This window comes from Pyrgilauda ruficollis, unplaced genomic scaffold (assembly GCF_017590135.1).
Source record: "Pyrgilauda ruficollis isolate IOZ18807 unplaced genomic scaffold, ASM1759013v1 scaffold34, whole genome shotgun sequence".
NCBI classification, from domain to species: Eukaryota; Metazoa; Chordata; class Aves; order Passeriformes; family Passeridae; genus Pyrgilauda; species Pyrgilauda ruficollis.
In genome coordinates, this window is record NW_024524822.1 from 1,694,189 (window position 1) to 1,720,679 (window position 26,491).

Sequence of the window (26,491 nt, forward strand, 5' to 3'; positions counted from 1 at the left end):
CTGGCCAGACAACACCAGCCTTGCTGCCAGGACCTGTCAGTGGTCCTGTCAGGAGTGTTTACCTGGTGTCCTGCAGTCAGGACATGCAGGAGCTGGAGGAGGAGAGAGGATTTGTGTCTGAGAAGAAATAGATTCCAGCTCTCTCCAGTCTCTTGCCCCTTCTGACCATCTGAAACCTCATTCACCTTTACATTGTGGCTTTTTTTTCCTGGCCAAAGCCTCAAAATGTTCTTTCTTTATCTCCTCTTTGCTTCTCATTTGACTTCAGCACTGTCACCCAAATTGCTCTTCCTTGCTTTCCATTACTTGGCTCTCCTTCTAGTTTTTCACTGTCTCCCACTGATCCTTCAGCCTCTCCTTTTGTCCCTGCCAGGCAGACAGTGTCACACAGACAGCTCTGAAGGGGTTGTGTCCTGGCAGTGACAGGAATGCCCCAGGAGCAGCTCGGCTCTGCTGGTGCCTGTGGGCATCTCATGGATGTGACAAGGTGCAGCCGCCCCACCCAGCTCCAGAGACAGGGTTTGGTGCATCAGAGGTGGGACCAGCCCTTCCATGCACAGGGATCACACATTCTTCAGTCCTTATGGCTCTCTGGTATTTGAAATGCATCTCCCTGCTGTCTCTGGCTGGCTGGTCACAGAATCATTTAGGTTGGAAAAGCCTTCTAAGATCATTGATGTTCTCCCAGCACTGCCAAGGGCTCCATGTCCCAAAAGTGCCACATCTACATGGCTTCTAAATCCCTCCAGGAATGGTGAGTCCAGCACTGCCCTGGGCAGCCTGTGCTAAGACCTGACAACATTTTGGTGAAGAAATTTTCCCTAATATCCAACCTAAACCTCCCCTGGCCCAGCCTGAGGCCGTTCCCTCTCCTCCTGTCCCTGTTCCCTAGGAGCACAGCCCGGCCCCTGGCTGTCCCCTCCTGTCAGGAGCTGTGCAGAGCCACAAGGTCCCCCCTGAGCCTCCTTTGCTCCAGGCTGAGCCCCCCCAGCTTCTTCTCCATCAGCTTCGCTGCTCTTCCAGAGGCAGCTCTGCTCCTCTGCCTTTGGGGAGCTGCCCTGAGGCACCACAATGCCTCTGCTGAGGGTCTGTCCTCTGTCCCATCCAGTCCCACCCCAGCCTGGCCCTCTGCTCATGGAGCTGCTTGTGTGGAGCCTTGGGAACTGCCTGAGCAGGGGGCAGGAGCCAAGAGGAAGCTGCTGATGGGACCCTGCCAGGGTTTAGGTGGGACAGGAAGGATGGGGAGAGCAGCCCCAGGCAGGGAGAGACCCACAGTGAGCAGGGAAAGGGAAAACCTGAGGCCTTGGAGGCTGTGCCATTCCTGTGCCACAGGCCAACAGCCAGGTTATCAGGGTACAGGTGAGTGGAAGAGTTACTGCTCTGGAACCTATAAAAAGTAGGAAGAAGGACTTTTTATACAGACAGACAGTGACAGGATAGGGAGAATGGTTTTACACTGCCAGAGGGAGGACAGGGTTAAATTAGATTTTAGGAAGAAAGTCTTTACTCAGAGGATGGTGAGGCCCTGGCACTGGGTGCCCAGAGAATCTGTGGCTGTCCCAACCCTGGAAGTGTCCAAAGCCAGGCTGGAAAGGTCTTGGAATAACCTGGAATAGTGGAAGGTGTCCCTGCCCATGGCAGGGGGTGGAACAAAATGATCTTTAAAGTCCCTTCCAACTGAAAGCATTCCACGACTCTGTGATAGTCTCCTTCTTCTTAGTGTTCTGGAGGCAAAGACCTCTTTTTCTGATCTTTACTGGAAAAATACAAACTCTGAGCAGTTTATCAGATGTGTTCTGATGGGCACTTGGTCATGTGAAGCATTTGAGCATCAGCAGTGGGAAACAGGCTGAGCAGCACAGAGCAGTAGTGTGGGAAGGATGCTGAGAGTCTGATGGTCCAAACTCTGTCCGTGTGTCCTGCAGCTTTAATAATGCTATCTTCATTTAGCTAATGGAGAAATTAAAATTAAATTAGATGGAAAATGCATCTGTTTCTATTTTCAGTAATGTTTAGCATATTTAAAACCAAGTCAACTCTCTTTAATGTGAAGTGACACACTTATGTTAGTATAAGCATTCAATGATGGTGTTGTTTGAAATACCAGGCTAAGTGGTTTTTAAGATAGGAGATTCTGAGCTTAATTTTTCATGTCTCTCTGCAAAAAGTTGGTGCTTTGATGCACAAACTCTTTGAAAATCTCGAGATTAATGTTTGATATTGAAAAAAAAAAAAAAGTCTAAAGGATGTCAAGTTGTAAAGACCTGAATTTCAGGGAGAGCCTGTCTGTTCCTGCTTAGTCAGCTCAGGATTTTGGCTGGAATGAGACAGTTTAGTTCCACTGTTAAGGCAGAAAATAAAACAACAGGTCACTAACACATCAAACACAATGGAGCCCTGAGTGTGGGGGAGCTCCAGTGATTTTTCTTTGTTGTGTTTCCCTTTCTGCAGCCACTCCAACCTGCTGTACATGGCCACCCAGATCGCCTCGGGGATGAAGTACTTGGCATCCCTGAACTTTGTGCACAGGGACCTGGCAACTCGCAACTGCCTGGTGGGGAACAACCACACCATCAAGATTGCAGACTTTGGCATGAGCAGGAACCTCTACAGTGGGGATTACTACAGGATCCAGGGCAGAGCTGTGCTGCCCATCCGTTGGATGGCCTGGGAGAGCATCCTGCTGGTAGGCACTGCACAAAGCTTCTCTTTCTGCTTCCTCTGCTCTTCACTGTGCCTCTGAAGCAGTGACACAGCTGTGTGCCAGGCAATCACCACCAATAGCTGTGCTGCACATGGGGAGAAACCCATGGGGTTTGTTGGACATAACTCAGATCCTGGGAAAGGAGCCTGCCCTTGGAAATACAGAATGTCATGGACTGGTTTGGGCTGGAAGGAGCTTAAAGCCCATCCAGTGCCACCCCAGCCATGGCAGGGACACCTCCCACTGTCGAGGTTCCTGTGGGCTGGAGCTTTTCCAGGTCTCTCTGGATAGCATCACATCCCTCAGGCCTCATCTGGGCATGAGTGCCTGGCATTCCTGGTGGAATTTTAAGGAATTGCCTTTCTCTGCTTATCCCCCAGTTGGGAAGCTGAGAGAGGCAGGGACAAAACTTCCTGAGCTCCAAGTGTCTGGTATGAGGTTGTGGGGTTTTTTCACATCTAAGGGTCCTGCTGTCTCCCCTCAGGAGACTGTTTCACAGCCCAAATACATCCAGTCTGGAGTATATTTAACTTTTTTTTTTCCTTGTAGTACTTGGTGAATTACTTTCTTACAACATGCTCTCCAAGTACCAGAAAAATTGTAATTACCTCTGCTATACAGGCTGCCAGGCCCAAGCTCTCTGAAATCCACCCTCTTTTCTTGCTTATGGCTGCATCTAAACCATAAATCACCCTCATCTTACTGTGTGAACATCTTCCAAGCCTCGACAGACTGCAGGGGTTGCCAGAAAAGCCTGGGTGAAGTGGGGCTGGGATGTTTTTTGCCCAAACAGGCCCTCCAGCCCCTCAAGTGTTTTGTGTTATTTCCTGAGCAATCTTCTTTTTACTTCTCCAGAAACACATTGTTCCAAACACAGCCAGTTTGGGCACATTTTTTGAAGACAGAAAACAGGGACAGCAAGAAGATCGTCACTGGCTTCTTACATGTGCAAAAATCAAAATTATCTTGGGCCTTTCTCTAAGAGTCTGGAGTCTGCTCTGGCTCTGCTTTCACCCTGAGGGCTTTGCTTCCCTTTCAAAGGCTTTTTTGTGAGCTCTGGTGTTTTGGGTGGAGGTAGGCAGTGACTGTCCCCCCTCCCTCAGTTTCTTTTATTCTACTGCAAACAGACTGTCTCAGGAGGGACAGGAGTCTCTGGTCTTCTCTGGGACCTGCTCCCTGTTACAGAGCTTTGCCCCTGTGAAAACTGCACCTTCTCAGGGCTTGTGGACTCCCCACATGCTGCTGCTGCCCTGCAAAGAGCCCTGCCATGCCCGTGGGTGTGCCTGGGGCAGCTCAGCTGCTGTGCTGGCTCTGTCTGGAGCATTTCCCCAGGTGCACCCTGGTGCTGGGCTGCAGGCTGGGAGGGTTTTGCTGGTCTGAGCACATCCTCTCTGTCCACAGGGCAAGTTCACCACAGCCAGTGATGTGTGGGCCTTCGGGGTGACCCTGTGGGAGATGTTTGTGCTGTGCAAGGAGCAGCCCTACAGCCTCCTCACGGACGAGCAGGTCATCGAGAACACGGGCGAGTTCTTCCGCAGCCAGGGCAGGCAGGTGAGGAACAAACAGCTCTTCCCTTCCTTCCCTCAGCCACTCCCAGCCTGCTGGATGTTCCTCCCTGCTGCCCTCACCTCAGCTGCAGCAGTCTCTGTTGCTTCTCACCTGTATCCTGTGTCCTACTCTACTTCTCACCTGTGTTCCACTCAGTTTCTCACCTGTGTCCTCTGTTCCACTCAGCTTCTCACCTGTCCTCCCTCTCCTCTCCCTTTGGGCTCACTGCACCAGTTTTCCTCTCTTGGAGTCCCACTGGAAGAACCCCTTGGCCCTGTCCAGCTTATTTCCTGTTCTAAACCACTTCACTCTGCCTGTCGTCAGCTTTTCCAGGTTCTCCCACACAGTCCTGTTGCTCCTTTCCTCTGTCAGCACTCTCCTGCCAGCATTGCTTCTGCAAGATGAGGAAGCAGGAGGGATTTGTGATGGGAAGGAGCAGTTGTTAGTTCCCAGGGATTAGATTCTCCCTGTAGTATCTCCACACATCCAAGAAGCCTTTGGCCATCTCCAGCTGCTGAAGAGCTTTTGTGTCATTTTGTCCCCGCTGCTGCTGCCCTCAATAGATACCAGTGATGGTGCAGGACACACCATCTCCTCAGTACCCAAAGCAGTTCTCCCCAAAATTCACCCTTAGCACCAGAGAATTAAGGGAAATAAAATTATATGGGGTTTACTCATCATCTCCCAAATACTAATGATTAGCCAAGAGCCTACAAGAAGTGAGCCTAAAAAATGAGAGGGAGAAATAAAGTAATTCTGCCAAGCTGTGCTGTAGACAAGCTCTAAAAGGTGTTTTTTCTGTCTCTGCTAACAAGCTGTCACGATGCTTAGAAAGCCTCATGGGCTGTCTACGGTGAGTTGAAAGTACTTGGATTTTATTGTGGTAAATTTGGTTTTGGTTTGTGTTTTGCTGTCTCTTGGAGAACAAATCCCTCAGAAGCATTCATGTTTTCTGGGGGACAAAGGCCTGTTTTGTGACCAGCTCATCAGACAAGTTGGCAAAGTGTCCGTGGTGCTGTTTGAGAGGCTCTGTCCAGACTCCACTGCCAGACTGGAGCTGGAGGGATTCCAAACACTGCATGGTGGCTGTGTCTTGTAAACCTGGAATGAAACTGTCTTTTGGTGTTACTTGAGTAAAGGTTCAGTGCTTTTGTGAGAACCCCACTGAAACACTGTGGCTCTTCCTTTCAGATCTATCTGTCCCAGACTCCTCTGTGTCCTAACCCTGTGTTCGACCTGATGCTGAAATGCTGGAGCAGGGATATCAAAGATCGTCCCACTTTTGACATGATCCACCAGTTCCTGCTAGAACAAATGGAATCAAACATTTGACTCTAGGAAAGAGGCAAACTCGAGAACAGAGTGACTTTGGGGTCTCTTTGCCTGTCCCTCACAGTCAGGCCACCTCGCTCCCCTCCCTGACTATTTCAGTTGGGACGTCCATGGCAGCTGCTCATTCTCTTGGCCATGGTCTGACACACAGGACCAGAGGATCTCATTTGGTTGAAAAATCATCTCCTCTTCTGAATCATTTCCTGGGAATACTGTGAGAGGGGTTTTATTGGATACCCATACAGCTTTGGGCAGAAGGAATGAGTAAAGCTTGGAGGGACTTGGAGCTCCCTCCTGGCTGGAAGAGAAGGCACCGGTCGGTGAGAGTGCTGCCACTCGAGAGCAGGTTTCTGGAAGGAAAGGCTGCAGCCTTCCAGAGCTCTTCCATGGAATCTGATGGAAGTCTTGTGCACATGAGCAAATGTTTCTGTGTGCTCTTGCTACAGACAATGGTGAGAGGCCAGAAACATCTGGAGCTGGGAAATGGTTTAATGGACTTGGGAACTGACGGAGCATTGAGGAACCCTTTGGGAGTGACACTGCCAGGGTCCACAGAAGATGCTGAAACAAGAGTCCAAGATGATGTTCTGTTTTCCTGTGGTTGTTAAGCACTGCTTTGGTTATATATGTGCATTTTCCCCACACTGGATTTTTTTTTGTTTTCTAGAAAAAATGATTTTGAAATGAATGTTAAAGGTTATTGGGAGGTCACTGTGTTAGAAGGTCTTCCTCTGACCTACAAATTAAGGTTAGGTTAGGGAGTTTGTATTGAGAAGTAGCTGATACTGTACTACTGTCACTATGTAGAGTTATTAACCTAATGAACTTGTAGCCACAATGGACTGATGTGCAATTAATCCTGTATAATTACCCATCAATATGAGATCTCTAAATCAATGCTGTTACGTGTGAGAGGGAACTTAGATTGGGTGGAACCAGATGGCTGAGAGCAGAACCCTCTCTGTCACTTGCCACAGCTCCCAGGAGAGGGACAGGAGGAGCACACAGGTCACACGTGTGTGTCTGGAGCCTGAGGTTCCTCTCCAGGTGTGCAGCAGGTTGGTGCCATGGCCAGGCTGTCCCTGCCCTGTCACAGGGGCTGGGCTGGCACGTCCCCTGCTGTGGCCTGTCCTTTATCTCGGTTACTCATTGAACTTGGGGTTGCTTTTTGTGTGTCCTGTCACAAACAGCTCATTCTCTGGAGGGTTTTAGAGGGCTCTGAAATCCATTTGGAGTGAGTTAGAGAATTTAGTGTGTTTCTACAATAAATCCATTGTGGATTTACCAGGTGCCTGGGGAATACTCTGCTATTCCCTCTCTAATCATTTAGCAAGATACTTAGGACCAAACCAAATATTCATAAGCTGAGAGAAGATGAAAGCTCAGCACTTGGCTTTTTTTTTTTTTTTTAAGTAGAATCCAGCATAAAATGTATTTCCAGTAAAGATTATAAAGATAATTTTCATCATAGCCACAAGCATAGATGACAGGCTGGCTGTGCTGGGAGAGGGCACTGCTGAGAGGGGAATGTCTGAGTGGTTACAACACAGGCATAATTGTGCTAAAAGAAAAACCCTGCTTCTGAATGGGCAGATGCCAGGCTGGAGCATGGCATGGCTGTGTCTGCTCCTTGGGAAGGCTTCAGCCATGCCTGGGCTGTCCTGCTGGGGATCTGTCACCACCCCAGCTGCTCCTCTGAGCCCCTTTAGGGCTGAGGAGCCAGAGGGGCCAAGTGCTCTAATCTCCCTGCAGGGATTCCTGGAATCTCCCCTCCTGTTAGGTTTCCTTTTTTGCCCCTGTGACTGGAGTGGCTTGGGGTGAGCTGCCCTTCCCTGTTGGAGTCAGAGCCAGCAGATCCTGCTGGGTGCTGCAGTCTGGCAAACCTCTCAGCCAAGGTATTTCTGGAGCATTCCTGCCCCAGGAAATGTCCCCAGTGCCACCCAGCTGGGTGTGTGGTCTCCTGTGCTCCAGAGCTGGGAGCTCCCAGGGCAGGGAGAGTCCCTGGATGGGCTCTGGGCTTCTGTGACATCTGGGCATGCTGTTCCTCCATTGACATGGTGACATACAAAGTTTGTCTCATATCAATAAATTCTAATGATAACCTTGACAAAAGTGAATTTCCACTTCTTTTTATGTACCCAGGTGTCTGCCCTGAGAAATGACACTTTGGTGTGGCTGTTCAGTAGCTCTTTGGGGAGGATGTGACCCCTGGGGTTGGAGGGGGCAGCCACAGACCATTAAAAAAAGAGATTTTTGAAGGGAGTTTCTGGAAATGCTGGAAACGTGCTGGCCCAAATCCCCTTGTGCTGGTGGGACCTCAGTGGGCCTGGGGTTGTTGGTTGGTGCTGCATTTCAATAAACAGCTTTTTCATCTCAGTGTTAAAATCAGATGCTTTAGGCTGGGAGGAGCCTTTATAGGTCCCTTCTCAACATGCCCACTTAAAGCTGAGCTGATTTCTAAGTTCCCTGGGGGTGCTCTGGGCTTTGAAAATTTCCAAGGTTGGAAATGCCATCCCTGACCCTGTCCCAGAGCTGTTCTGTGCCCATGAAAAACTTTATCCTTGTGCCTGGTGGGTCTTTCCCTTGCATCCTGTGCCTGTTGCCTCTTGGTCTGTCACTGACCCTGAGCTGAGCCCCTGTGCCCCTGGCAGAGCCCTGGCTGGCTGGGCAGGGCTGCCTCTGCTCAGAGCCCAAGTATTTGGGCAAACTCAAATACATTTTAGGCTGAAAATACCAGATCTCTTTTTAGGCACCAAGGGCAGGAGTCAGAGAAGCATTTTGATCTTCTCAGACATAAGCTGGAGGGAAATTAGGCACCTTAACAGGTAAGAACAACCCTCAAATATTCAACAGGTGGTCCAGAGAATCTGTGGATGCCCCATCCCTGGAAGTGTCCTCAAGGCCAGGTTGGATGGGGCTTGGAGCAATCTGGGTAGTGGAACAAGATGATCTTTAAGGTCACTTCCAACCCAAACCTGTCTGGGATTCTGGGACATTTAATCAATTCCATATTCTTGAAAGGTCTGGTCAGAAAGAGAAGCTGCTGCTGCTCCATCAGCAATGCAGTCAGCACTGCAGGAGTTCTGACACATCCACAACATCCCAGTGACATTTATAGGTTGAAGGCCCTGGGCCAGGCTCAGCCTGTGAAGCGTTGCAAACTTTACACCTCTCCACTTTACACTGGATTTCACCAGGTGCCCTCACCTTCCTCATGATCTTCCTCCCGTAGAACATCACTTTGTCCCTCTTGCGAAACCTGTACTGAGGCACGTGTGGCTGAAGTTGTTCTGAAACAGAAGCATCACATCAGAAACCACCTTCAGCAGCTGGGAGAGCGCCTGAGCACAGCTTGGGGACTTTGCTGCCTCCAGAACAGCTCCTGTGGGCAGGGTTTGGAGTTTAAACCACCTGGGATCCCTCACTCCCCAGCTCTGGCCAAGCCAGACCCAGGCAGGGCTGCCTTGAGGCTCCACCTCAGCCCCAGAGGAGATAAAGGGCTCTCTGGGCAGACTGAAGGGTTGGGTGGTTTTAATCTCCTCAAGGAAACCTCTAATTCAACCATTTCTCCATCTGTGACAGTGAAATCACAGTAGCATTTAATTCATCTGCAGAATTCAGCTGGTCCTGAGGCTGACACTGAAATAAAACCTCCAGGTCCTGCATGTGACACTTCTGGGCTCACACCTGGGGAAGGGAACCAGCACAAGTTCTCCATCCTTTAAAGCTGCTGTCCTGCAAGAACCACAGCTCTGCAGCAAACAACTGCCACAGAAAATTACAAAAAGACTCAAGATTGATGGAAAAACTGGTTTTAAAACTTACATGGTAAGTACTTGATAATTAGTCTCCTTATCCCATACATGACAAACAGAACAACTACTTCAAGTAGTAGTGTGGCTGCAGCTCCAATTGCAATTCCAGTCAGCTGGGAGGGAAATTTAGGGAGAAGTTAATAATTTTCAACTTCAGAAGTTACTACATACTTTTTGAAGGGCTGAAGAACACTCAGTTCAGTGGGATGTCTAAAAGCCAAGCTTGTTCATACTTAATTTTTAATTCAAACATCTCATTTGCAAGAAGTTTAAACTGCACCAGTGACCAGTTCTGAGATCACATGGAAAATATTCCATGTTTTTCTTCCCAAAGATCTGGGAGCTGATCAGCTCAATGTACAGAGGCTGTATGAGGGCATGGAGTGCACAAGGAGGTGAAGGAAGGAAGGAAGAGTTAGTTGGGATATTGGGAATTAAGAATTGTTCCCTGTGAGGGTGGGCAGGCCCTGGCACAGGGTGCCCAGAGCAGCTGTGGCTGCCCCTGCATCCCTGGCAGTGCCCAAGGCCAGGCTGGACACTGGGGCTGGAGCAGCGTGGGACAGTGGGAGGTGTCCCTGCCATGGCAGGGGTGGAACAAGGTGATTTTTATGGTCCCTTCCAGCCCAAACCGTGCCTGGGCTGTTCAGCAAACAGGAGCCCCTGTTCTGGGCCTGCCTTCAGCTGGGCAGGGACAAACCCAGCAAGGCATGTGGTGTTGGACTGGGAACAACCTTCATCCTGCAGGAACCGGCAGGGAATCCTCAAACAGTGGGGAGCAGCCAGAGGACGGGTGGCCTCGATGTCCCCGGGGGCGAGGGCGGCTCTGCAGAGCCTGGGGGACGTGAGCACGGACCTGACTTCGTGCTGGGGCCATCGCAGGGAGCGCCTGGCACTGCTGGGTCCAGGGCTGGGGGCCCTCAGGAAAGCTGATGAATGCCGTAGAATTCCTGTGCTCCTCCAAAAGGTCCAGGTGGGGAAGGAAAGAGCTGTGTCCAGGAGCAGCTGAGGGGTTTTGTGCTGCAGGTGGAACCTGCTGGGGGCTGACATCACAGAGGCTCCCCTGGTGATTGCATTGAGCTGTGTCTCCTTCCCCCCCTCCCCACCAAGAGCTGTAACATCATCATGGCAGGCTTCAAGGGAAACAGCATCTTCCCTCAAAACCCCTACCACATCCCTGGGTGAGTTCATCCAAAACATCCATTTCCAATGCACGTGGCTCTGGTTGGGATCAGGGAGTGTTTATGACTCAGGATGTTTTGGGGATTTTTTAAAGACACTATTCAATATTCCACGTAACCATGGTCTGAAGGAGACAGCTCCAGAGGAAGCAGCACCTTACAGAGGGGTAGAGCTACACACCATGCCAAGGACAGCAAAGCCAAAATGGTTCTTTTCCCCTCTTTTTCCCCATTTATTTTAAGCTGCCAAATGTCAGCAGAGTACTGTGTGGGGTTTGGCTTCCAAACTGTCTTAATATTTGCATCAAGGATTTTTGGAAGTCTCCTTTGACTAAAGGGTTGTACAGATGTGACACCCTCTGGTCACTGGGCTGGAGCGCTGTCCTGCTGCTGGGTCAGAGACTGGGAAGTCTTGTCATCTACTCCAAAAGTAGCTGGATTTCTTCCCAAAGCTCTTTGTGACACTCTCCTCTAAAGGCTTGGAAGGAAGAAAGCCTGGATATGAGGCAGTGAGTTACAGGGGAGAAGGTAAGACATGAATGGGAGGAATTTGGGATTTGCTGTGAATTCAGACTTTGTGTGTGGGGTCCTGTGGTGGGACCTGGGCTGGGATGTGCAAAGGGAAGGGCTGGGCAGTCCCAGGGGAAAAGCAGCTGCTGTGGGTGTGAAATCGCTGGGATTAGCCCAGGCACAGGGAATGCCGGCAGGTCCCGTGTGCGGGGCAGGTCTGGGGAGGCAGATCCCAGCCCGGGGAGAGGGTGGAGCGCGTTTCCCTGGGGCTGCTCCTGCAGTGCTGACCGAACCGGCCCTTCCCCATAGAGTGACAGGCAGGATTTTCCATTGCTGATCTCTCCACCTTCCCACTTACACAAGCTCTGAGCCTGGGGGTTTTTTACTCATTTTTGCATTGCTGTGGCCATCTGATGTGACGTTCCCTGTGTGCCATCAAAGCTGTGCTGGCAGCGGCTTGGGAAAGATGAGGGACAGCAAGGAGGGAGCTGTGGCTGGAATTGCAGCCCCCAAAGCCTCAACACCTTCCTTGGCTCACCCCTGCCTGCCTGCAGCTCCCTCAGGAGCAGCTCCAAGCCCCGGGATGGGCACAGCAGCTGGGGCTGCTCCTCTTCGGAGCTGCTTTGGCCTCTGGAGGCAGGAGGAGGAGGAGCAGGCAAAGGCTGCTGCTGCTTCTGTGGGTGCTGTGCAGGCTTAGGGCACCCCCTGAGCCCCCGTGGGTGCTGAGGGTGAGGAGGAGCTGCCTGAAGGGCATCACCAGCAGAGCCAGAGCCCTGCCCCGGGGTGTCACAGGAGGAGGGTTTGTGTCCAGGATGTCCCCAGGTGTCCCATGTGCTGCACCCACCTGTGCCAGTGAACCTACAACCACCTCGAGAGCACCAAAGCACGTCGTTGTCATCAGGCCAGGCAATGGTCACAGCAGGAGTTTGGAAAGCCACCACAGTGCTCAAGAGCACTGGGAAGCCTAAACCCAGCGAGTGGGATGGCTTGGGAAGGTCTGGGTGGGCAGAGAAGGGGTCAGTCCATGAATCCTGGGCACAGCCTGGCTCTGCAGAGCTGGGAAGGGTTTGGAGACAGGAGAGGATGGCCCAGGGCCAAGGCTTTGCTGGCAGCCAGGGAGGCAGAGCAGGTTTGGGTGGCAGCCTGGGAGTGGTGATGGAGGAGATAGGGCTGAGCAAGGGAAGGGTGGGACGGGCTCAGCCTCGGGCAGGGGGGTCTCACTGCTCCAGCCTGAGCCCCAGACAGGCTCCCCAAAAGGGGGTCCTTCATCACCCCCAGCACGGGGGCACAAACAGCCCTGCTGAGGCTGATCCCTTCCCCAGGCTTTACCAGCAGCACTTGTGACTCCCTCCGTGGCAGATCCCAACTCGCTCACCTCGTGTTTAATTGCAGGGGAACAGGGCCCTTTCTCAGCCCAGCCATTATTTTGTCCATGATCAAAATCCCTCCAGCAATCCTGTAATTATTTGGGCTGTGTCATTTGTGCCTTTGCTCAGTTTATCATCCATGTTGCAAGACTCATTGAGAATCCCTGGGGATGAGGCACTGAGCTGCTCCAGGAGGAATCCTGCATGCAGAGTGGGGAAACCTGCCAAGAGTAAATGCACAGCTCTGCTGGCTGCTGTTTAAACTATTTGGAAGGGAAAGGACTTACTCATCATCTTATGATCCTCATGCATCATCTGGCTTTATCCCCGGATCCACGCTGGGCTCATTGATGGAATATTTCTGTTCATTGCAATTGGCTGCTCTACCTTTCTTCAGTGCTGGAATAACATCACCATTAGGAAATCTGAGACTGGAACAGCTCGAGTTTCTGATGGTGTCTCGGAGCAGAGCCAGAGCTCCAGCACCTGCCCTGCCCTTGGCCACCAAGTCACAGTGCCCAGCCCAGGGATTGGGCGGTGGAGAGATCCCAAAAAAACAGAGCTATGTTTGTTCCTGGGACTGACCACCCTCCCTGTGCCCCCCTGTGCCAGGCAGTGCCTGGGGGGGCTCATCAGCCTGGGCCCCCTCCTCGCTGTGAGCAGAGAGAGGAGGCTGCAAGAGAGGAATTATTCTGATTTTTGAGTTTCAATACTGAACAAGAGACACTGGGATTTTCTCAGTTACAGTGTGTCAGAGCAGAGAGGCACTGCAAGGTTTAAACTGGGGCACATGGAACAGGAAATGGTATTTTAACTGGGGGATTGTGGATGTTGGTGCTGCCAAAGCCCAGACTGTGCTGGGAGTTTTCCCATCCCCAGGTGCTGCTCCCTGACCTCACCCATGTTTCTCCATGAACCAAGGGCCTGTGCCTGTACATGCCTGTGAATTGATGAGCCAGTTTTTGTGCTGCCAGAGGAGAACATGCATGTGGAACACAGACACTCCCTCCTGGCTCCTGTGTGACCACACGTGTGGTCTCGGTTCTCCCCCCGGGCTCATCCCATCCTTCACCTTCCCTGGGCTCCTGTCCAGGGTACAGACACTCTGCAGCAGATCTGCACTGCCAGAGGGCAGGGATGGATGGGATATTGGGCAAGAATTGTTCCCTGTGAGGTGGGCAGCCCTGGCACAGGGTGCCCAGAGCAGCTGTGGCTGCCCCTGGATCCCTGGCAGTGCCCAAGGCCAGGTTGGACTTTGGGGCTTGGAGCAGCCTGGGACAGTGGGAGGTGTCCCTGCCATGGCAGGGGTGGGACTGAATGGACTTTAAGGTCCCTTCCAGCCCAAACCAGTCTGGGATTCCATGATTACCCCACCAGTGGACATCCCCCACTGCCATCTCAGTGATGGCTCCTTTCTGGTTTCCTCCTCAGCTATGGGGGCTACGTTCCTCAATTCACCTTCATGTTTGGGGACACCTATGGAAGAACCACCCACAATCTCCTGACAGATCCCAGCGTCAGGAAGAGCCCTCGCTCCCTGCTGGCACCACTGGACAACAAAGAAAACCTCCTCGAGTACCATTACCACATCGACCATCCAGGTGAGCAAATGGACCCTGCTAATGAGCACGGTGTTAATTACCAGTAGTGGGGTCTGTATCCTTCTGTCCTTGGTAGGCTGCTGGATGAAATGGGATATTTTCCTTGGAGCAATCACAGCTCTGGTGCAGGAGCTCTGACAGCTGGAGAGCAGCAGAGTGAGGTGCTGCAGTTCTTGGCCTCAGCTGATGAGGATGAGGATGGGGATTCTGGTGTTATGGAGAGGAGAGTTTCAGTTCCCAGATTATCTTCAGTTAGATGAAGTTAAGTGATTTTATGCCATATCATTAACTCACTCCCCAGTTCTTTCAGAATTCCTGCTGTGGTTTAACCCTGGCTGGCAACTAAACCCCATACAGCTGCCTGCTGACAAATCCAAACCATGGCCTGTATGATATTCTATAAAGAAAATTACTTCTATCCCAGTCAAACCCAGCACAATTCCACAGGCTAAAATCTATCTTTCTGGGGAAGGTCTGGTGTCCTACCTCAGATTCTTTTCTGGCTCACCTGCCTGGTGCACAGCTCGCTCTGCTCTGAGCTCTGACAGCTTGGCCTTGATTCTGCTTCTTGCTGCTCCTCCTCAGCTCAGCAGAAGGGCTCCTGTGCTTTCCCTTTCCCTCTTTCCCCTCTTTCCCCTCTTTCCCTTCTTTCCCCTCTTTCCCCTCTTTCCTGTCTTTTCCCTCCTTTCCCTCTTTTCCCTTTCCACTTTGCTAACAGGCCCCATCTCTCCCATCAAGCACAGACAGGCTCATGTGGATTCCCAATACAGGGAATTTGCAGGAATTTCCAACCAAGTCCCAGCGCTTTGTGCAGAGTTCCTGGTCCCTGCTGAGCAGCCCCAAAGCAGGCACAGCAGGGCTGCCCTGATCAGCCCCTGGGGACGTGCCATCCCTTGGGGACACATTTGGCTGTTGTGGATGCCCTGGACAGTGGGAGTGAGTTTCCTCCAGGCTGAACATGGGGATAATGTGCCCCTGTGGGATCTGGGTCTTTATTTCCCCGGGGATGGCCACACCCAAGTGTTGCTTTCTCATTTCTCACTGGGAATTTGTGTCGTGCAGCTTCTTGCAAACTTGTGGCCTCTCTGCTCCTCCTGGCCCTGTTTTCCAGGATCCAGCCCTCCAGTACACAGGTGGTGTTTACAGGCTTCCTTCCTGGAGATTTGAATTTGCATTTCCTTGGTCTAAAATACAGCTTGGACAGACCCAACTAACCAGTTGACCGAGTTGCTCTCTCATTATTTTGGTTCTCTCCTCGTTGCCAATGGTGCTCGTGTTTGCTGCTCCTCAGTGAGGTCCTGAAGAACCAGCCCTGGCTGTGCTGAAAAGGTCCTGAATTCTTTGATCACCAACAGCTCCTGCTGTCCAGCTGGCCCTGAGCAATCCCTTAAACCCTGCCCAGGTGCTGCCTGGTGTCCTGCTGGCTGTTTTATGTCATGGTGATCAAAAAGTACAGAACAACCTAAGTTTTCTTTTCCTTTGGTTTGTGGGAGAAAGAGTAGATTCAACATTCTTATTAATAATGAAGTAAAAAAACAAACCTGCTTTAAAATTTGCACATTGGATTGAAAAATCATTTTAATTGAGGATTTTTCTTTATTTTGGTTCCAGCCTGGACACTTGATAATTCAGTTGCATAGAGCAACTGAATATATATATATATATATAATGTATATTTCACAAAGCTGTACACAGAATATATACACATTATTATGTAGTTGTGGGCAGATTGAACACCTAAATGCCCATCAGAAATTTATAGAAATTTTGGAAAAAACCTCTGAGTCCAGCACTGATCCAGCACTGCAGAGGAAGGGGCTGTCTGCAGATGGAGCCTCTGCTGGAAGAGGCTCCTCATTCCCTGGGCTCAGCCCTGGGATGCAGACGTGCTCCCAAGGGGAGCTCACAGGAAGGCTGTAATGACCTGGAAAAAAATGGCCTGTGAGCACAAAAATGGAAGGAATTTGGTTTGTTTTAAAAAGACCAGGCTGACACAGTAACAGTTTTCCAAGAAGGAAAAGGTGGCTGTGGGGTGGAGGAGTGATTCTCCTCTGGAACTGCAGAAGGGAAAAATGGGCTTCACTGCTGGCACAGAGAAATGCCTGAGCCAGGGGTCACACAGGGCTGGGGCACCTGGGGAGCCACGTCAGGAGGGATTTTTAAGGGGAAATCAGACAAAAGTTGCCAAGCTCCGCTGTCCCTGCAGAACCTCAAATCACAGGGCTCTGTCCCTCATTCACAGTGGAGATATTTAGCATTTGCTGGATGTAAGATAATTTTTTTCCAGCCAGTGTTACAGCAGATTCTTTCCTCGATGAGCAGCAATGGTGCCAGAGCAAGAATTCCTTGGAGAGGGCTCTGTTTGGGGTGGGCTGACACAGCCACCTGGAGTTAAGGATTGAGGGTTTTTTCCCCCTATACAACTTTTTAGCTTGGCTGGTGATATTTGACCGTTTTGGTGACAGCTGGAATAAATGTTATTTAGCTGGGACTTGTGCTGGATCTCTGTGCAGGCTGGTTTATTGATGGGGCTGATGACACAGCCATGGGATGTGCATGGAGTGGATCTTTGTGGTCTCTTCCAAGTCGAGCTGTTCTGGTTCTACACCGCTGACTCCAGGCTCCTTCCCGGGGCACGGGGATAACGGGAGTCCCTCGTGTCCCCTAACTCAGTGTCTGTCCCTCAGGATATGTCACCTACCAGCCCCTCAGGAGCCCTGCTGAGGTTCCCCTGGGGCCGCAGCCCGTGCCCTCGGTGCTGGAGGAGCCGCAGCCCTGGCGGTGCCCCCCGGGCCTGGCCGTGCCCGGGCCCCAGCAGAGCCCCCCGGAGCCGCTGCGGGGGCTGGCCCTGCACCCCGCGGCCCAGGAGATGGACAGGGAGCTGGCCATGGCACCCCTGGCCCGGCTCCTGGGAAAAGGGACTGGAGCCGGCCAGGGCAGCCCTGCAGGGAGCGGAACGGTGAGTGGCTCCGGGAGGGGCGTGAGGAGGGGGCTTCACACGGCTGCGGGCGCCTCTTGGATCGAGCCCTTCTCTGACCCAGGCAGGCGCAACTGAGAGGCGTTTTAAAAACTTTTATTCCATTTTCAGTCTCATGTGAAGGGCGAGATAATACAGATGTTATTATTTATGTTACAATTAGAAGCTATTTCTTAATTACAACACACTATAAGTGTTTTTTGGCTTATTAGCTTTAGCCACGCCATGCTGTAAATGTTTTAAAGCTTCTGATTGTAATAGTGTGAATTATAACATCTGTTTTGTCTCACCCTTCGCATGAGACTGAAAATAGAATAAAAGTTTTTAAAATGGCTCTCAGTTATCCCATCCCTGGGTCAGGAAAGGGCTCAATCCAACACATGGCAAGGGCACAAAGTTAGGAGTTTTTGTAAAGAAAGATGAGACACACAAATGTTTCCAGCAGCAGCAAATCTACTCCATCTTCAGGAAATGGTTTTGATAGTTAATTACACTTCCCAATCAAAAAGGCTTAATTTCTCATTTGGGTGCATTTGGCTTCAATCCCAGTCCCTAAAGTTGTGTTATGCTGTGCTGGCCAGCCAGGCTTGTGCTTCCTTAGGGTGTTCTTGGAGCCCTGATGCTGCCTTCCTCCTCCTCCCCCCAAAAACAGAGCAGTCCCAGCACCTTTGGTCGGGTTTCTGACCCTGTATCTGCCCCCACCTGAATTTCACACCATCATTACCTCTCCTTTGAACACCAGTACTGGCATTTGCCTGTGGAGCTGGGGGCTGTTGAGCACTGCACAGCCAAATATCCCTCCAGACCAACATGTTTTATGGTGTTCTTTTTGTTTGGTTGGTTGGTTGGTTTGGGGTTTTTTTGTTTGTTTGTTTTTTGGAGATTTTTTTGTTTGTTTTGTTTTTTTTTTCTTTAATTATTATTATATTTATTATTTTTTAATAAAACATTTCTTTTCTCTGGAGCCAGCAACAGCCTTTGTCACGTTCCTGCAGCCGTGGCTCTGCAAATCCTCTGAAGGCAGAGATTAGAGGTTTGACGTATGGAGTCAAAAGCTGGCTTGGATGTAAATCCCAAGACGGGACATTCCTGCTCCTTGCCCTCAGAAACAGATTTGCACAGGAGCTCAGAGCCCAAAGCTCCCCTTGTTCTGCATGAGGATTTTGCAAACCCTTTCTAGGTCTGCTGCTTGCTCATCTCGTCATTTGGCTTTCCCAGAAGTGGCTGGGGTGGCTCTTGGAGTGGAGCTGGGAAGAACTGGAAATGGCAGTTGGGCAGTGGCCATTCCCAGTCCTGGCAGTGATTTAAGCAGTGCAGCTGAGGGAAGAAGCGGGTTTTACTGGTGTTTGATCCTATTTCTCTTTTTGTTTCAAGCAGCTAGAAACCGGAGGTGTGACACTGCCAGGAGGGGTTGCAACAGCAGATTACACACTGCCAGTGCTGCCTGTCCCAAATGCCATCCGACAGAAAGCCACTTTAGGTAAAGCACCCAGGCCACCTGCAGCACCAGGCCACCTCTAGGAAATGATGTGACCCTTCTCCCCATGGGGACACTGTGGCATTGCCCAGTGGCTCCAGCTTGTTTGGGATGGAAAATATCCCTGCTGCTCTCCCTGCAAGGGCGTTTCTTTGGGATGCTGTCACCCTTGGGATGCTGTCACCCTTTGGATGATTCAGGAGCCACCTGGGATTCAGGAACCACCTCAGTCCCCTGCAGCTGTGGTGAGGAGAGCTGGTCCTTGGGCTCTGCCCCACCCTGCCAGAAACCAGATGTTTTCCTGAATCACCAAATGCACACGCAGGGGGTATGGCACCACCATAGAGGTGTGAACTGTGTCCTGCAAGGGGTGTTCTACATCTTCCCCCTGGCCCTGGGAGAACATTCCTGTGCAGCAGGAGAGCTACAGGGGTGATGGGCTGATCCCCCTCGAGGATCCGACTGCAGCAGGTGGGATCCTTCACTCTGCACTGCAGGACAGGATCACAGGAATCACAATATTCCAGCTAAAATGAGAGTGTCCAGGCTTTAGGGTGCAGAAGACAAATTTCCCTTTCCAAAGCATTCCTTTGGAAAAGGGGAGTTTGGGCTGCTTTTAGGTTCTACCTCACTAGGTTTTTGTAGTTTTAGTCTTTTAAAGTTTCTGTTGTGGGAATTTGTTGGATGGGCAGAGGAGATGAGGACAAAAGGTTGGACATCCCATTGTTAGCCCCTGAATGTGTATTAAATTGGGAGAAAACATGAAAGAGCTGTCAATGTAAAAAAAGGACTAAGAAAATGAAATGGTTCTTCCATACCACATGCAGACCAACAAAAATCAGTTCAGGCCATTGTGTTCTCCTTGGGAGTCATAAGGAAAAAAACCTCTTTCAGAGAAGCTACCTCACATGTAAGAGTTAATTTTACAACTTAAACAGATTAATTTTTCCTTCCTATACTTTAAGGTTTTATATTCATCCCAGGCTCCTCTACTCTCAGAATGGTTGATCTTTAAATTATCTTTGTATGTTCTCAAGCAGAAAATGTTCTCTTTTGCCTCACCCAAAGGGTACACTGGATACATCCCCTGCTCCCTGGACAACATTGGCATGACCTACCTCTTGTCTGTGAAGAAAGCCATGAAGGAATTTGACCGTCGCCAGGTAGATTACAGATTACTGAAATGAGAATATGTATAATGCTGAATTTTCAGTAGTAGGATTAGAACTGGGGAACAAGTACAAGCAAAATCAAATGCTTTTAGTTAACATTGAAAAAAACACCAGCAATTAAATTCTGTAACTTGTTTCCTTGGGACATTAAGGGATGGTAAATGAGTTCATAAAAGGATTAAGGAAATATATTGAGGGCTGGGTCAAGAGTGGATGTTAAAAATGTTGCTCTGGGTGCGGAAATACAGGATGCAAGTATCTGCACTTCCTTTATAGAATACATCTCCTCTGTCTGGTTGGCCGTGCTGGTGACTTCCTGTGATATATCATTTATTTGGTTGTAAGGCTTTTTCCTTTCCGAACACAATTTTTCTTAAAGGGATCTAGACCTTCTTTCTCCTCCTTTTGGGAAGGATGCAGAAATATCCCTCCTGAAATACTGTCGTCCCCTTGCTGTAAGAGCTCCCATACAATGACACAATCCTCCGGCACGGAAAACGAGATCCCTCCCGCAGCAGCTGATTGCATTCAGAGCTACACGTCCCTCCCTGCCCCCGGCAGGGCGTGAGATCCTTGGATGCAGCGAGATCCCCGGGATGCAGCAGGATCCCCGGGGTGCAGAGAGGTTCCCGGGATGCGGTGTGATTCCCGGGGTGCAGAGGGATCCCGGGGTGCAGAGGGATCCCGGGGTGCAGAAGGATCCCGGGGTGCAGAGGGATTCCGGGGTGCAGAGGGATCCCGGGATGCAGCAGGATCCCCGGGGTGCAGAGAGGTTCCCGGGATGCGGTGTGATTCCCGGGGTGCAGAGGGATCCCGGGGTGCAGAAGGATCTCGGGGTGCAGAAGGATCTCGGGGTGCAGAGGGATCCCGGGGCGCAGAAGGATCCCCGGGGTGCAGAGGGATCCCGGGGTGCAGAGGGATCCCGGGGTGCAGAGGGATCTCGGGGTGCAGAAGGATCTCGGGGTGCAGAGGGATCCCGGGGTGCAGAGGGATCCCGGGGTGCAGAGGGATCCCGGGGCGCAGCAGCCTCGCTGGTCCAGCGGATCAGCGCATTGAACACAGGCTGAGGCACCCAGCCCTTGCTGCTCCCCGACACCGCCGTGCCTCCATCCCCGAGCATGCGGGGCTGATGCAGGACAAGCGTCCGAGGCTGAGGGTCCCCAGCTCGGAGAAACCAGCGGGGCAGGGCTGAGCCAGCGGGAGAGCAGCAGGGCAGCGTCGTGCTCTGGGTGAGACGCATTTCCCGGCGCTGGCTTCCGTCTCCTTCCCTGCTGCCGTGATCAGGAGCAGAAAAGGAGCAAACAGAACAAAACCCGGGCATTTATCCCTGGGCGTGCTGTTTGCCAAGCCTTCCTGCCCCGGTGCCTATACAATGACACAATCCTCCGGCACGGAAAACGAGATCCCTCCCGCAGCAGCTGATTGCATTCAGAGCTACACGTCCCTCCCTGCCCCCGGCAGGGCGTGAGATCCCCGGGATGCAGCGAGATCCCCGGGGTGCAGCAGGATCCCCGGGGTGCAGAGAGGTTCCCGGGATGCGGTGTGATTCCCGGGGTGCAGAGGGATCCCGGGGTGCAGAGGGATCCCGGGGTGCAGCAGCCTCGCTGGTCCAGCGGATCAGCGCATTGAACACAGGCTGAGGCACCCAGCCCTTGCTGCTCCCCGACACCGCCGTGCCTCCATCCCCGAGCATGCGGGGCTGATGCAGGACAAGCGTCCGAGGCTGAGGGTCCCCAGCTCGGAGAAACCAGCGGGGCAGGGCTGAGCCAGCGGGAGAGCAGCAGGGCAGCGTCGTGCTCTGGGTGAGACGCATTTCCCGGCGCTGGCTTCCGTCTCCTTCCCTGCTGCTGTGATTAGGAGCAGAAAAGGAGCAAACAGAACAAAACCCGGGCATTTATCCCTGGGCGTGCTGTTTGCCAAGCCTTCCTGCCCCGGTGCCTGCCATGCCGTGGGTCAGCCGGGGAGGTGTCTGTCCGTCCGTGCGGGATTCAGCGCTCCGGGGCTCGGCAGCAGCGAGGAGCAGACGCGCTGAAGGGAGGGAGAATCACACGGCATTTCCAGCTAAGATGGCTTCTGACTTCAAGCCTCTAATCTGCTGCCCTAAATCTTTGTTGTCCTCGGTTACAGATGTGCCATGGATCACTGCTCCCTGCCTGCAGCAGGCACTGCGTGGCTCCATCCCAGCACAAAGGGCGCGGTGGCCCCACGGTGTGCTGGGCTCTGTGAGCCACATCCCCGCTCTGCATCCCAAGCACAGCTCCAGGGACACCTTTAGGGGTTCTGTGGATGCCGAGCTGTGACACCCGGCTGTGACACCCATCCTGCTGCCCAGCCCCTCGCCTGTGTCCGGCCTCAGAGGGCAGGAGATGATTTGCACTCTTCCTTCAGTTAATACCACCTAAGCCTTCCTGTTCCTCCTGGCCTGGGAATTCCAGGCCATTCCTGCTGGTGGGACTCATGGAAACACAAAGGGGGGGGTCAAGCCCAAACACAGCCACAGCACAGGAACGCCAGCTCCAGGGACAGCAGAGCAGAGGCTTTGGGACTTGGGGATGATCCCCAAGGGAATGAATCTCTGCAGCCTGGTCTGCAGGGATCCCAAGGACAGCACCTGGGCCATGCTGTGGGCATGGGGGACAAGCCAGCAGGGACTGCTGCCAACACCTGCCAGGAGAAAAATTTATGGAGTGGGAAAAGGGACAATGCAATGTAGCTCTTAATTAGAAGAAAGCAGGACTGGAAGGAGAATTGGTTTATGTTGGCTTAAATATTTTATATGATGCAGAGTCAAAGCACATGACTTTGGTAAAAATAGTGTGTTTTAAAATAAACCGTTCCATGTTGTTGTGGGGTCTTTTTTGTTTTGTTTTCCAGCTTTTGGAGAGAAATCCACCTTATACATTGGGCACAAGATTCCCCCTGACACACTGGCCGGACACCAAAATTTACAGCCGTGCAGGACTCATACCTAACTACTTGGGCTTTGTACCACGTAAGTTCATCAGCTGAGCGAAAACGAAAGTCACTAATACTAATTACTGGGTTAAGTAGTGCTCTTACTGGCTGGAGTGGCATAGCAGTGAACAATCAGTGAGGTGTTCCACGTGGGTAGTAGGTTTTTCCTGGTCTGTGCTGAGCTGCTGGAACTCTGCCATGCCCAGGAGAGCCTAGCTTTCCCACTGCCAGCCTCTCCCAGGCTTAACGTTTCCAGCCACCATCCCCTGCCCAGGCTCAGTGACATCCCACCTGTCACGTGGCAGGAAAGGGATTTGTTCTAAAAAGCTGGAAGTCTGATAAAAAGGAAAAGGTAGATGGTGTGAAGGTGTTGAGAAAGCATAGAAAGTGTAGGGAAATTGTATTTGCCATCAGGACAGGTCCCTGCCTGAGCCCTTGGGCTGCCTAAAAGGAGAGGTCTGGAGGAATTTTGTAAGTAAGGGGAAGGTGTGTCCATGCACCTGAAAGCATTAATGTACCAGGCTAAAAAATCTCAACAAATCAGCAACTAATGCTTTGCTGTGTTTGGTCACAGCTCAGTAATGTGGGTGGGAAATTATGGAGCTCAGCCGGGAAGAACTGGACTCACTGCTCGTCCTTGCTGCAGTGCAGAGGGGAGATGGGAGATGAAATATGGCAGGATTGAAAGAGTGGGAAAACAACTCCCCTGGCTGGGCTGGGCTGTGGCTGATGGGGAGGCCGAGCCCAGAGAGGAGAATGTTGAGTGCAGGTCTGACACTGGGCCCTGTTCTGCAGACATTCCCACTTCCCTGCCTCTGGAGCCACCAGTCAGAACAGTTTTAACTGCTCCAACCAGTCCGGCTCTGGGTGGAGAAAATTAATTAAGGCAGAAAACCTTTAAACAAAAGCAGTTATAATTTAGAACACTGAACAGAATTTTTTCAGCAGGGAAGGAGCCTGCTCCCTCCTGTCCAGCTCCTCGGTGACAGCTTTGTCACTTGAAGCGACACCCAACATATGAATTGGTTCCATTGTAAAAACCTGCTGTCAATACAGGGTTTTCATGAGACAAACTAGTGTCAGATACTTGTCAGGTGTTCAGCTCACCCAAACAGCAGAGGCTGCATCAACACCTGATTATCAAAACCTCTATGTGATTTCTGAAATCACTGCAGAAGGGCTGTGTGCAAGGGGTCAGCTTTGGTGTCCCTTGTGACAGCGTGCCCAGCACCCTTGGGCCAGGCCAGGGCTCCCTGCTGGGTTTGCAGCACTGAGGAGCTGCAGTGGAGCAGCTCAGCTGCCGCAGAACACCCAGTGCTGGGTGGCAGCTCTGTGGCACCGATTTGTGCCCAGGCAGCTCAAACCTCCGGTGACCCCCGCTCAGCTCCTGCCAGGCCAGGCTGCACCAGGCCACAGGCAGGTACCTAAATTTAGATACAGCTTGGAGTTAAATCCACCCTCCCTGTTAAATGTGCCCCGCTCCAGCAATACCTGATTGTAAGAGAACACCAGGGAACGTCTCCAATCTCCACACCAGCAGGAGCCAGTGACACAGCAGGTGTCACCTGGCTGAGGGCAGGGCAGAAGGGCGGTTACCATGGCAAGGGGGCAGTGCTCGTGCCAAGCCCGTTTTGTTTTATTGTTTTTGTGTTCCAGACCTGCAGGACATCCACGGGCTCACCTACGGGGACGGTACACGGGAATCGTACCGGTGTGAACAGAGGAGACGGGGTCTTGCACTGTGAAAACTGCTTTAATGGTGCCTGTACAGCATTGGGAGTGACTCGGAAACAGCAATAATAACACAACACAAACAGAACTTTTGAATGAGAGAGTTCATACAACTTTAAACAAAATTTACAGGTGTTCCAACTGCATAGCTTTACTCTGCCTCCTCCTCAGCCTCCTCCTCGAACTCTCCCTCCTCCTCAGCTGTGGCATCCTGGTACTGCTGGTACTCAGACACCAGGTCGTTCATGTTGCTCTCAGCCTCTGTGAACTCCATCTCGTCCATGCCCTCGCCCGTGTACCAGTGCAGGAAGGCCTTTCTGCGGAACATCGCAGTGAACTGCTCAGAAATGCGTTTGAACAGCTCCTGGATGGCCGTGCTGTTGCCAATGAAGGTGGCAGACATTTTGAGGCCGCGAGGTGGAATGTCACAGACTGCTGTCTTAACGTTATTAGGGATCCATTCAACAAAATAGCTGCTATTTTTGTTCTGAACGTTTAGCATTTGCTCATCCACCTCTTTCATGGACATGCGGCCCCTAAAGACAGCGGCCACGGTCAGATAGCGGCCGTGACGAGGGTCACACGCCGCCATCATGTTCTTGGCATCGAACATCTGCTGGGTGAGCTCTGGCACGGTTAGAGCCCGGTACTGCTGGCTCCCACGGCTGGTGAGTGGGGCAAAACCAGGCATGAAAAAGTGCAGACGTGGGAAGGGAACCATGTTCACTGCCAGCTTCCGCAGGTCAGCGTTGAGCTGGCCCGGGAACCGCAGGCAGGTGGTGACACCGCTCATGGTGGCTGACACGAGGTGGTTCAGATCACCGTAGGTGGGGGTCGTTAACTTCAGTGTTCTGAAGCAAATGTCGTACAGCGCCTCGTTATCGATACAGTATGTCTCGTCCGTGTTCTCCACCAGCTGGTGCACCGACAGCGTGGCGTTGTAGGGCTCTACTACAGTATCTGACACTTTAGGGGAGGGCACCACACTGAAAGTATTCATAATTCGGTCTGGGTACTCCTCACGGATTTTGCTGATGAGAAGGGTACCCATGCCAGAGCCTGTGCCACCACCCAGGGAGTGAGTAAGCTGAAAGCCCTGGAGACAATCACAGCTTTCTGCCTCCTTTCTTACAACATCTAACACAGAATCGACTAATTCAGCACCTTCCGTATAATGGCCCTTTGCCCAGTTGTTCCCCGCTCCGCTCTGACCTGGAAAAGAGCCATTTTCGAATTAGATTACGGTCACTGCTTCCTGCTTATTGCTTGCAAGCAAAGCCTAAGAGCATCAGGCTCCATGAAAGCTTTCATCTTATCGAGCGCAGGGCTGTGGTTTCACACAAGCACCTCTGCAGTGGCTCGCCAGACACAGGCAAACATTAATTATCAATGATACAGCAGCCACTCCATTTCTCCCGGTGGCACGCACGGAGGTGGTAACTAAGAACCGAAAGGCAACGACCTCTGGTGCCACCTCGGAGCTGTTCCCAGCCGCAATCCCGGTATTCCACGCCAGGATTACCCCCGTCCGGGCCGGTTCCTCGGAGCATGTGCGGCGGGGCAGCCCCGCAGTGCCCTGCCCGCCCCACCCCGCGGTTCCTCCCGCCCCCGCGCACTCACCGAACACGAAGTTGTCTGGCCTGAATATCTGCCCGAAAGGCCCGGAGCGCACCGAGTCCATGGTGCCGGGCTCCAGGTCCACCAGCACGGCGCGGGGCACGTACTTGCCGCCTGCAACACAGGGAGAGCCATGACTACCGCGCCGGGGGGCCGGGGGGAGCACGGGGGGCGGGTCCGGGCCCTACCTGTGGCCTCGTTGTAGTAGACATTGATGCGCTCCAGCTGCAGGTCGCTGTCCCCGTGGTAGGTGCCGGTGGGGTCGATACCATGTTCGTCGCTGATCACCTCCCAGAACTGCCGAAGAGAAGCGCGTCAGCGGCGGCCGCGCCGCACCGGGCGCGCTCCCCTCCCGCCCCCGCGCCCTCTTTCCCCGCCCGGACCTTGGCTCCAATCTGGTTCCCGCATTGCCCGGCCTGCAGGTGCACAATCTCTCTCATGATGGCGGCAGCTCCGAGCGCTCACTACAACCCCAGGCTTTCCCCAACCGACTCTGGCTGCGTGAGG

The 26,491-nt window shown here is 52.1% G+C and overlaps 3 protein-coding genes across 4 annotated transcripts in view; 2 read left to right on the forward strand and 1 right to left on the reverse strand.

Moving 5' to 3' along the window:
* LOC121357547 (discoidin domain-containing receptor 2-like) overlaps positions 1–7,691 on the forward strand; it is a 57,727-nt gene extending 50,036 nt beyond the window's left edge. For both annotated transcript variants that reach the window (XM_041474935.1, XM_041474936.1), the window contains exons 15-17: positions 2,452–2,686; positions 4,106–4,255; positions 5,444–7,691. In XM_041474935.1, coding sequence (XP_041330869.1) covers positions 2,452–2,686; positions 4,106–4,255; positions 5,444–5,584 — 526 coding nt within the window. In that variant the 3' untranslated portion in view covers positions 5,585–7,691. The remainder of the gene's footprint in view (positions 1–2,451; positions 2,687–4,105; positions 4,256–5,443) is intronic.
* Positions 7,692–10,198: 2,507 nt separating this feature from the next.
* FAM166A (family with sequence similarity 166 member A) lies at positions 10,199–24,381 on the forward strand. Its single transcript, XM_041475193.1, has 8 exons — positions 10,199–10,369; positions 10,507–10,577; positions 13,886–14,055; positions 16,743–17,014; positions 18,407–18,512; positions 19,578–19,672; positions 22,556–22,673; positions 24,293–24,381. The coding sequence occupies exons 1-8, from the start codon at positions 10,199–10,201 to the stop codon at positions 24,379–24,381; spliced, it is 1,092 nt and encodes a 363-aa protein (XP_041331127.1).
* TUBB4B (tubulin beta 4B class IVb) lies at positions 24,371–26,491 on the reverse strand. Its single transcript, XM_041474797.1, has 4 exons — positions 26,368–26,491; positions 26,173–26,281; positions 25,988–26,098; positions 24,371–25,579 (listed from the first exon to the last, which is right to left on the reverse strand). Exons 1-4 carry the CDS (start codon positions 26,422–26,424, stop codon positions 24,519–24,521), a joined length of 1,338 nt encoding a protein of 445 aa, XP_041330731.1. The 5' UTR covers positions 26,425–26,491; the 3' UTR covers positions 24,371–24,518.

What these genes read in the sequence shown, in the direction of transcription:
- FAM166A (XM_041475193.1), top strand. Translation starts at nt 10,199, where the DNA reads ATGTCCCCGGGGGCGAGGGCGGCTCTGCAGAGCCTGGGGGACGTGAGC. An exon ending in TGCTCCTCCAAAAGGTCCAG is followed by an intron (nt 10,370 to 10,506) that starts GTGGGGAAGGAA and finishes CTCCCCACCAAG; the next exon opens with AGCTGTAACATCATCATGGC. An exon ending in CTACTTGGGCTTTGTACCAC is followed by an intron (nt 22,674 to 24,292) that starts GTAAGTTCATCA and finishes TTTGTGTTCCAG; the next exon opens with ACCTGCAGGACATCCACGGG.
- TUBB4B (XM_041474797.1), bottom strand. Translation starts at nt 26,424, where the DNA reads ATGAGAGAGATTGTGCACCTGCAGGCCGGGCAATGCGGGAACCAGATT. An exon ending in GGAACCAGATTGGAGCCAAG is followed by an intron (nt 26,282 to 26,367) that starts GTCCGGGCGGGG and finishes TCTCTTCGGCAG; the next exon opens with TTCTGGGAGGTGATCAGCGA. An exon ending in CTACTACAACGAGGCCACAG is followed by an intron (nt 26,099 to 26,172) that starts GTAGGGCCCGGA and finishes CCTGTGTTGCAG; the next exon opens with GCGGCAAGTACGTGCCCCGC.